We start from the raw sequence: 10,000 nt of genomic DNA, 5'->3' as shown, positions 1-10,000 counted from the left end.
GGTCACGTGGGCCCCGGAGGGGCATCATAGAGTAAGATGGAGCACGCAGCCTGATGACGCCGGAGATGGTGGAGGAAACGGAACCGGAGAGAACACACGCATACATGACTGAACGAATTACGCTGCTGGGCAGTCGGGCGCGGGCCAGTCCTCGAGCACCGGTGACGACTGCGGCCTTGCACAGTCCGAAAGCAGCGGGCATACACACACACACACACATGCTCTCACACGCGCGCGTACACACACATACATTCACGCACGTGTACGTACCCACCCACATGCATGTGCACACTCATGTGCATGAGTGGAGATGCCCGCATACACATGTCACACCAACATGCCCTGGGAGCGGTCATGCACGTGTGTATAGTATGTGTGCGAGGGCACGTCCACATGAGCACATATGCATGTGCATGTTCATACATGTGTATGGTGCACACATGCACAAACACACACACGCTCGCGCGCGCCGCGCATGCAGTGTGCTCATACATTTCCATAGCCATAGGGTGGCAATGACTCCCAAATATCATGAATAAATCTTATGAGATTGAAAAACACACTTACCCAAAGCAGCTTTGGTGTTGCTTGTGGAAGCACGGGGGCCAGGGTGTTGAGCAGTTACAGGGCTATCTGTATCCATAAAATTCTCCATCCCACACTGCTGCGGACACGGAATGACAAGTACGCTGCCCAGGCCGTACCTCTTCTCTTCAACGCAATCAATGAGCGCCAGAGGTTTGCCACATCCAGGATTCTGGCACGCAGACAATCCCACACTGAGCCAGATACCTGAGATGAACGATTCGTCGACCGTGAAGAGGGGCACTGAACGACCTCTTCGCGGGAGTCGAATCCAGTGGCGTTGGTGGTGGAGATCGCCCTTTCCGTTTTTCAGAAACTTGATCGATCGTTTGAGCTTGCGAAGCGTCCCCCTCCTCGGCTTCTTGAATCGTCCAGTACGCAGAATGCGAGGCCGCGTCGTGGGTGACAGATTACTCTCCCGCGTCTTCATCTCCACGACACGTCGACAGGAGAACCAAGCTATCCAAAAACCGCCGATGTCAAAACAAATCCGCAAGTCCACTAGTGGCTGAGCTTCTTCCTCAAATCTTGTCTCGACTCGAGCACGCGCTGCGAAGTCATGGTCAAACAGCTTATTTTTTTACTCGATTGTGCATGATCGCGTCCCATTTTTCCACTCCGAAAGGCACTATTTTTCAGAAAAAAATTCGGAAATCCAACATGGCGCTAACCGTCGCGAACCTCCTGAAGTCTCTAATCGTGTGTGTGTGTGCGTGCGTGCGTGGTGTGGTGTGGTGTGGTGTGGTGTGGTGTGTGTGTGTGTGTGTGTGTGTGTGTGTGTGTGTGTGTGTGTGTGTGTGTGTGTGTATGTGTGTATTGGTGTCTATTGATAATAACGTGCAACTAGACTTGAGAGGGCATTGCAGAGTAGTTGCATACATTTTCAAAGTTGTACGGTTACCTGTAACTTGTATTCCTGCAGAGCTCAGGGCCTATCGTGTACACATCGTAGTGTAATTTGTATGCAACTTGTGTGCGATGCCCTCCCAAGTCTAGTTGCACGTTATTTGGCATATCATCTATTCACCAGAACAGACAGGTCTATCAAAGTCATGAAGTTTTTGTTTCCGGAGGAAGCACTAGTCATACATCGGACCAAACTCATTGAAAGATAAAAATTCACACATCGGACCAAACTCATTGAAAGATAAAAATGAATCTAGCCGTTGTGCGACCGTTGAACATCTATTACGGAGAAATTTACACTTGGTCATTTGCGTAATATTCGGGAGCAGTTGATAGATCAGAAAGGGAAACTTACATGTGTATTGACCGGGAAGACGTTGCAAATAGAATGCGAGTTCTTTCAAGTCCAGGTTTTGCACTTCTCTGACGTTGCTACCCATGTCACCAAATGTCGGCAACGAATTCACACACTTGCAGTGAGCATCGCCACCACTGTTGTTGATACCACTGTCTGTGTTGCAGCCATCACCACTGCTTCAGTTGTTGCTATGGTTATCTCTGGTACAGCTGTTGCTTCCTTCACCTTTGGTACTGCTGTTGCTACGGTCACTGATGCTGCTACTGTTGCCGAAGGCATATCCAATGCTACTGCTGTTGCTGAAGTCATATCCGCTGCTATTGCTGTTGCTGAAGTCATATCCGCTGCTACTGCTGCTGCTGAAGACATATGCACTGCTACTGCTGCTGCTGAAGTCATATCCGCTGCTACTGCTGCTGCTGAAGACATATCCACTGCTACTGCTGCTGCTGAAAACATATCCACTGCTATTGCTGTTGCTGAAGACATATCCGCTGCTACAGCTGCAGCTGAAGTCATATCTGCTGCTGCAACTGCTGCAGCTGAAGTCATATCTGCTGCTACTGCTTTCGCTGAAGTCAAATCCGCTGCTACTGCTGCTGAAGTCACATCCACTGCTACTGCTGTTGATGAAGTCATATCCACTGCTATCGCTGGAGCTGAAATCATATCCGCTGCTATCGCTGCAGCTGAAGTCATATCCGTTGCTACTGTCGCTGCTGTGTTTCTGCTGTTGCTGTTGCTGCTGCTGTTGCTGCTGCTGCTATTGTTGTTGGTAGTACTAGTACTGCATGCTTGCTGTGCCTTTGCCGCTGCTACTGCAGTTGCTGCAATTGTGACCACTGGTACTGTGGTCATCGCTGTTGCTGATATTGCTGCTGCTGCTGCTGCTGTAATGGCTTCCACTGCTCATGTAATCATCAATTCGGATATATCTTTCACCCGTGTCACCACTACAGCTACTGCTGTTGCGGTCATCACTACAGATACTGCTGTTGATGTCCTAGCTGCTACTGCTCTTGCTGTTATAGCTGCTACTGCAGTTGCTGTCATCGCTGCTACTGCTGTTGCTGTTATAGCTGCTAATGCCGTTAGTGTCCTAGCTGATATTGCTGTTGCTGTCATAGCTGCTACTACTGTTGCTGTCATAGCTGCTACTACTGTTGCTGTCATAGCTGCTACTGCTGTTGCTGTCATAGCTGCTACTGCTGTTGCTGTCATTGCTGTCATCGGAACCCACAAAGTCCTTAATTTCCAAGTCCTTGAGGTATGACTGAGGTGATAGCAGTCGGGTGTAGTGCTCATTTTCCATCTCTTCATCTTCCATCTCTTCATCAGCAATCATGAGGAGTTCTGAGATATTTGTGTGGTTGTTCACAGCTGCAATGAAGTCTGTAGCCTGGCTGGCAGTGACATCATGGAAGTCATTGCTATGGAGGTACAACCTATCCAGCTGTGTCCAGCACTGTATACCAGTAGTAATGGCAGGTAGTGCTGTTGCTGGGAGGCCACAATTACAGATATCCAGCCATGTGAGATGGTTGCATGCTGATAGGCTGGTCACAAACAGGGTGGTGGCATCATCTGCAGTCATGTCACTGAAGTCATTTCCCCTAAGATACAACACCTGCAGCTGTGAACAGCACTGTAGAATTGGAGTAATGGCAGGTAGTGATCTTACTGTGAGGTCACAATCACTGATATTGAGGTTTGTGAGATGCAGGCTGACCAAAGGCAGGGTGGTAGCATAATCTGCATTCATGTCACTCAAGTCATTTCCACTAAGATACAACTTCTCCAGCTGTGGCAAGCACTGTAGAGCATTGATAATGGCAGGTAGTGATCTTGCTGTTAGTCCGCAGTTCCAAAGAGATAGTAATGTTAGGTTTTTTAATGTTGACAGGGTGGTGGCACTAACGCCCGGGTCATTTATCTCCGTCATGGTGATAGAAGTGACACTTGTCATCGCAGACGGTGCATTCGCCATGGTAACTCCAGTAATGGGTGTAGGTTCGCACCGACCCACTTCGATGTCCTCAAGTTGTTTACAGGATGAGACAGCAAGAATGGCGTTGGCCACGATATTATCAGTACACTCGACCAGGTGCAGTACGTGTAGACTTTCATGAGACGCCTGAATGCACTGTTGAATCGTATCAGAAACTGCAGTGTCCTCCATCACTCTAAACACGTATAGCGTTTTTATTCCACTACACTGACCTAGTGAGCGTGGGAACTGATCTGAGTGGTCTGATGACCAGTCATCCACTGCCACACGCTGTACAGCATCAGGATGATGTTGCAGTGCTGTATCAATGGCACGGTGTTCAGCTGGATGTGAATTGCCATCTATGACGAGTTGGTTGGAAGCAAGTAATGCTCTGATAGATGGCATCTGGCAATTGTTCATCTTCTGATGGTTAACAAGCTCTGAGTAGCACAGGTATGCAAGAATCTGACGTGACTTACTTACTTTATAACCCTGTAGACTTGAGCCATCAGTATTCATGTACTGTCCACCAAGACTATCCTCACAATGCTGACGAAGCTCTGGACTGACATTTCCCAGAGACTGCAGAAGACTGTCTGTAGTGGCTTTAGCAGCTGAGTTTTGCCATTCAAGCAGAGCAAATCGCAGATATGTCACATCGTCGTGGGTAGTAGATACAGCACATTCTTTGCTGATCTTTGATTCAATGTACTCACTTGCACCATGACCACCAAAGCGATCACGCAGTAGTTCCTCTGCAAGTTGACATCTCGATGAAGCGTTCAGAACATCTAACATTGGCAAGATGAAGTTCAGTGGAAACTCATCGGAAAGAAGTACCTCAAGCTCGTCCATGTCCCCATCCCATTCTGTTGTTTTCTCCTTGGTCAGCAATGCGTTCACCAAGCAGTCAGCCTGGCGCACAGTTTCCAGCTGGGCACACAGCAGAAACCAGAACGTTCTCATGTGCGCACTTTCTGAACCAAGACATTCAACGAGTCGTGTGATCCTGTTTTTAGTCATTGGCTTGTGGTGCGCTTGGAAGAGGGCAGCTAGGTATTCTTGCACTGTAAGGTGGCTGAAGCGATACTGCCTGAGTTCCTTCCTGGAAGGTGACTCTTCATCAGTCACAAGAAGACCAAGCCGCATCGCATCTTGACTGACCGAATGCTGCTGGATGTCGCTCTCATCGAATATCAGCTGCTTCTTCACAAGCATCCTGAACGCAAACTCTCCAATCTCAAACACTGAATTACGGATTTGCTTCGGTATTGAACTCCACTGCTTGTAACTGTTCCCACTTTTGCGTTCAAGGATCTGAATTATCATCTGGTCAAAGAGATCGGCTAAGCATCGCGGGATGTGATTTGAACAGTGGTACTGGATGCACACTTCCTTCGCAATGAACGGTGTGGCCATCATCCCCTGCAAATATGAAGAACGTTCAACTTCAGTAATGAGCTCGCTGGCCTTCTTTGGTCGGAGGACTTTCTTAATATAGGTTTTAACATCATCTGGACGGAAGCCAACCAGTTCGACATGTTGTCGATAGAAAGGCAATGCTGAAAGGCTGAAGGCATCGGCACAGGGCCGCGATGTGACAAGAATATGAGCACCCGGTAGCTCATGCCCAGCTATTACGCGATGAAGAAAGCTGCTCAAATCAGACAGTTTGGTCTCATCCAAGCCATCCAGGATAAGCGTTAGGCACTCAGGATGCTGACGTACGTAAGCACAGATTACTTGGCGGTCATGACTGTCCTCGATGCCGATTCCTTTAAGATACAGCAGCTCACTCAGTGATTCAGCATCATGCACATCTTTACGACGTAACTCCCTTGCCACAACCAGTTTCTTGCGTTTCCACAGCTGGCCCATCGCCCATCGTAGAGGTGCAACCTTGGTAAATACAAACGTCTTGCCACATCCTGCACTGGCTACCGCCATTGTTCCCAGCGTGTCTCCTTGTTGTGTTGTATTGTCTTTCATCGTGTTGTTACCAAGAGACTCCAATTTAACTGATGTCATCTTCTCACCAGCATCAGTGAAAGCATGCTCAACTCTCCACATATCATAGCTTGATGCAACAAAGTTGTTTTGTTTGAACTCCTTACTCAGACTGGACTTGTTCAGCATCACAAAGTTGGCTTCAACGTGTTCAACAGTTGGAGATACACCAACCGGGAGCATTTCACTAGCAAAGGTATCCTTGGCACGGCAATATTGATCCTTGAGTAGTTTCTGTGCATGTAGTACTTGTGAAGGTACATCATCCACATCTTCACATTCCGTTGATAGGGACTTGCCACCTAACAACACAGAAAACAAGAAGAGAGATTTCATGTGACATTGTGCAAATTATTTTTGCCGTGCACTGGGTCAGCACTTAGGGCTGAACGTTTTATGTCGCGACCAGGCTGGATTTGTGCATCCACTTGGATACACAAATTTGGATAAACTTGGATACAAACAATAAAAAGAGGATGGAAAAATGTTTTAACTCTGAGTTTCATGCACTAAGTGATCATCAGAAACCAGTAACGAGTAACTCTGGATACTGGTTTATATACCCACAAAGTAAAAGTTTAAACCAGTATCCAGAGTTACTCATTGCTGTTTTCTGATGATCACTTAGTACATGAAACTCAGAGTTAAAACATTTTTTCATCCTCATATTATTGTCTGAACTAGCCTTTCGGTATTGAGTATCCTACCCTGTTGGACCGCCTGGAGCCTCCCTGTTTTAAACTTGGATACAGTTTTTCATTGATCCACACATACACACACACACACACACACACACACACACACACACGCACGCACGCACGCACGCACACACACGCACGCACACGCACACACACACACACACACACACACACGGCTAGTGCGATGATAGCATGCGAGGTGAGTAATATGGGGAATGGCGCTTCAAGTCACCCATCCGGCGGAATGTTCGTCCATACATGCACTGAAAACTCTTTGCTAGATCTGGAGGAGGAGGACGGGGACGACGACAAGACAACTTCCTTCACTCTCCCCTGTCTTGTGCTACATCATACCAGTCATTTTCCGGGATCCCTGCCACGACCAGGTCAGATCTAGCGACATCATGCCATCTCTTCCTGGGGCCATGACTGGGGCACCGCGACGGAAGTTCCCCGAAAAGCACCTGCTTGGGGGGACGGGCGGAATCCATCCTGGCAAGGTGACCAAACCAGCGAAGACGATGGCACCGCAGAAGCACACCAATGTCTGCTTGGAGTCCGACTCGCTTTGCAACGGAACGTGATGAAACGTCTTCGTCAGGCGAAATAGCACGTCATAGTACATTTGAGATCAGCGGGAAGAAGATGACGACGTCCACTAATTTAGTATCTGTGCACACGAATCTGCTGTGTGTGTGACTCTGTGTGTCAGCTATGATATCATCTTCTGTGGTTCCATGCCTAGCATGTACGTCTGAACCATCCTGCAAAGTTTGAATGACGTAGGTTGAGCGATCGCTCCGCGAAACATACTTTTTGAAATTCTCTTCATAGTATATCTTCCACCATTGAAATTTCGAATTTCTTCGAATTTTTTGCTGAGAGGGGTGGCTTGCAAACTCGATATGGCTTGTTCCAGGCATGCTTTGGAGCCATCTTCTGTTGAAGTAGTGGCAGGGATCTGCCCTGCAACTGCTACAACAAAAAATGATTCGATCTGAGAACGGATGAGACCGCGAATCTCGGTTGAATATTGAGTATTTCAAGCCTTTTCACGACGAAGATGGTGTTCTTTTTGGAGATGGACGTCGTGGCAAAGGACATGGTGTCCGACTTCTGGCGTCTGGTGAAGCCAAGAATCATTTGTCCAGTCAGGTCGGCAGCCTAACCGTCGGTAAGCTTGTGTTTGGATCCCGTTCTGCTCGATGTGGTAGATCACAAACAATTTGATATCGCACAAATTGATCTCAGCATCGTGCGTACGGTATTTTATATTCAGAAAATCCCAAAGCGTCTCTGTGTGGCCGTCCTATGTCACGAGAAACTCCAATCAGGCTCCTATGTCCTCTGCCTTCATGATTGAATGTCCACTTCGTTTGAACAACGAACACAACAATCGAGGTCGCGAGGACGGCTTTGCAATGAAAAATACAGCTATACTGGAGCTGAAAAAAGAAGAAAAAAACGTGCTCAGGATGAGACGCATACTCTCCCAGCAGGTGAAACGCAATTTTTTGTGAAAAATGCGTGTCGCCGACTGACCAGTAATTTCGCCTGACGTCCGTCACGCTGACCCTCCTGGGACCAAGACCATTTGACTGCGCGTACCAAACTCAACGGGCCCTGAGATTTTCATCTCTCTCCGTACTGCCCCTTTTTAATTAACCCTTTGGCGTCCATGGTTCGAAACCATGGACATTTTGTATGCATGTGGGCGCAGTCAAACTTTCGGTTCGCGGCCAAATCTTGACCAAATTCAATAATCGAAGGACCTACTTGGTCCGCGTCAGCAATATTGTCGCTTATCTTTCGACAATTTGAACTTAGACTTTGGACATGAACGCGTGCACTTGAAGTGATAAAACTTGGTACAATGGACGGTAAGGTATAGAATGACACCTAGCTCCGAGGAATTTACTGTCCAAGGAAGGGTTCCTACTTTTTCGGTCCTCCTCGTCGCTGCTCTCGGCGCTGGCAACAAACATTTTTGCTCGGGATTGACACTCTTGCTTTTGCAAGCTCATCTCTCTTCCTCTCCGCTGCCTGGCTATTTTCTAAAGAGAAGTAGATCATGACGGTCGCCTTCTCTATAGGACTTCGCGTGGGCAATTCGACAGCCTGTGTGGTTCAAATCAGACGCCGTTCTTTGCAAGATTTTATTTTGAACGACGACGACGCGTACAGTACTTGCAAATCTCCACTACGCGCTGGATACTCCGAGCGTTGCGCTGGAGGTAAGGGAGCTGCGACCTCAGCTTGATGAACGATCCCTGAGGTGAGCGATCTCGGCCGTTCAGCAAAATGGAGCTCACTCCGAGTAGCCGATGACTTTATTGTGGCTTGCGCTGCTCTTGCCTGCACATCGTAAAAAGATAATCTATTTTGATGCGGCGCTGTATCAATCAGAATCACCCACCTGTCGCTCTCGAAATCCACTCGAACTCTAGCTAGACCTTTCAGGTACTAGCAAACTAACTTGCTAACCAAAATTGGGACGAAATGGGCTGCGAAGTAAGCATTGGCGACATATAAACAAAGCTAAAAGATAAGCGACAATATCGCTGACGCGGACCAAGTAGATGGTAGAGAAAACTCTCAGCTATCGCCTCGAACAGGTCCGAAGTCTCTGATCAAGTTTGAGTGAGCGGCGAGCGATCGAACATGCGTGCTGCGAGTCAGCAGGGCGTGAAAAATGGGATTTTCCCAGCTTCATGACAGGCGGCATGTGCCAGGACCGGCGCGGCGCGAAGTCACGGCAAGGTAAGCTTCTACTTGAAAACATTTGAACAGTTCCGAGGTAGATTCAGTGAAATGGCTACAGGAGACCGATTTCGTCTCAGATCTGGAGCTGGACTCGCGTTTGGAGCGCGTTGCGGCGGACAATGAGTATTGCTCTTGGCGAGTTTGGGTTCATTGTATTTCTCTCATCAAGAGCTTTCCAACGATCCCAAGATCTTCAAAATCGGTGAAGCAGAACCAAAGTTATGTTGGAAATTGAGTGCGCACTTTCATGACTGGCACAAATACTGCGGAAGCAAAAAAGCTATGGACTCCAAAGGGCTAATTGAAAGTTTCCACTATAAAATGCATGGTTTGACCTATGCATGCATACACGAACATGCAAACACACATACACATACACAAACACACGCACACGCACGCGTGCGCGCATGCACGCACGCACACACACACACACACCAACACAAACACACAAAAATTTCCAGTTAAAAGTATAGCAATAACATACCTGTGTGGGACAAAATGGAGAGCATTTCCTTGCTCTTGTCCACATACCCAAGTTCCTCAATGACAACACAGAGATCACGATAAGTCTTTAGGCCACCAGCTCTGAGCAATTGGATGATCTCCTCATTATGATCAGATTGTCCATCCCGGGACCGAATTCTCTTTAGTCTCTCTATTGATGTGCTGTCAGTTATGAGATGTTTCTTGATC

The 10,000-nt window shown here is 47.8% G+C and overlaps 1 protein-coding gene across 4 annotated transcripts in view; it reads right to left on the bottom strand.

Moving 5' to 3' along the window:
* Window positions 1-10,000, bottom strand: part of LOC135827420 (uncharacterized) — a 48,402-nt gene that overhangs the window by 6,968 nt on the left and 31,434 nt on the right. For all 4 annotated transcript variants that reach the window (XM_065339912.1, XM_065339909.1, XM_065339911.1 and 1 more), the window contains 2 exons: window positions 9,792-10,000; window positions 1,847-6,148 (listed from right to left, as the gene is read on the bottom strand). The exon at window positions 9,792-10,000 is cut by the window's right edge and continues 85 nt beyond it. In XM_065339912.1, coding sequence (XP_065195984.1) covers window positions 2,949-6,148; window positions 9,792-10,000 — 3,409 coding nt within the window. In that variant the 3' untranslated portion in view covers window positions 1,847-2,948. The remainder of the gene's footprint in view (window positions 1-1,846; window positions 6,149-9,791) is intronic.

This window comes from Sycon ciliatum, chromosome 11, assembly GCF_964019385.1.
Source record: "Sycon ciliatum chromosome 11, ocSycCili1.1, whole genome shotgun sequence".
In the NCBI taxonomy this organism is placed as follows: domain Eukaryota; kingdom Metazoa; phylum Porifera; class Calcarea; order Leucosolenida; family Sycettidae; genus Sycon; species Sycon ciliatum.
The sequence above is the reverse complement of the archived record's forward strand: the minus strand, read 5'-3'. Positions and strand labels throughout refer to the sequence as shown.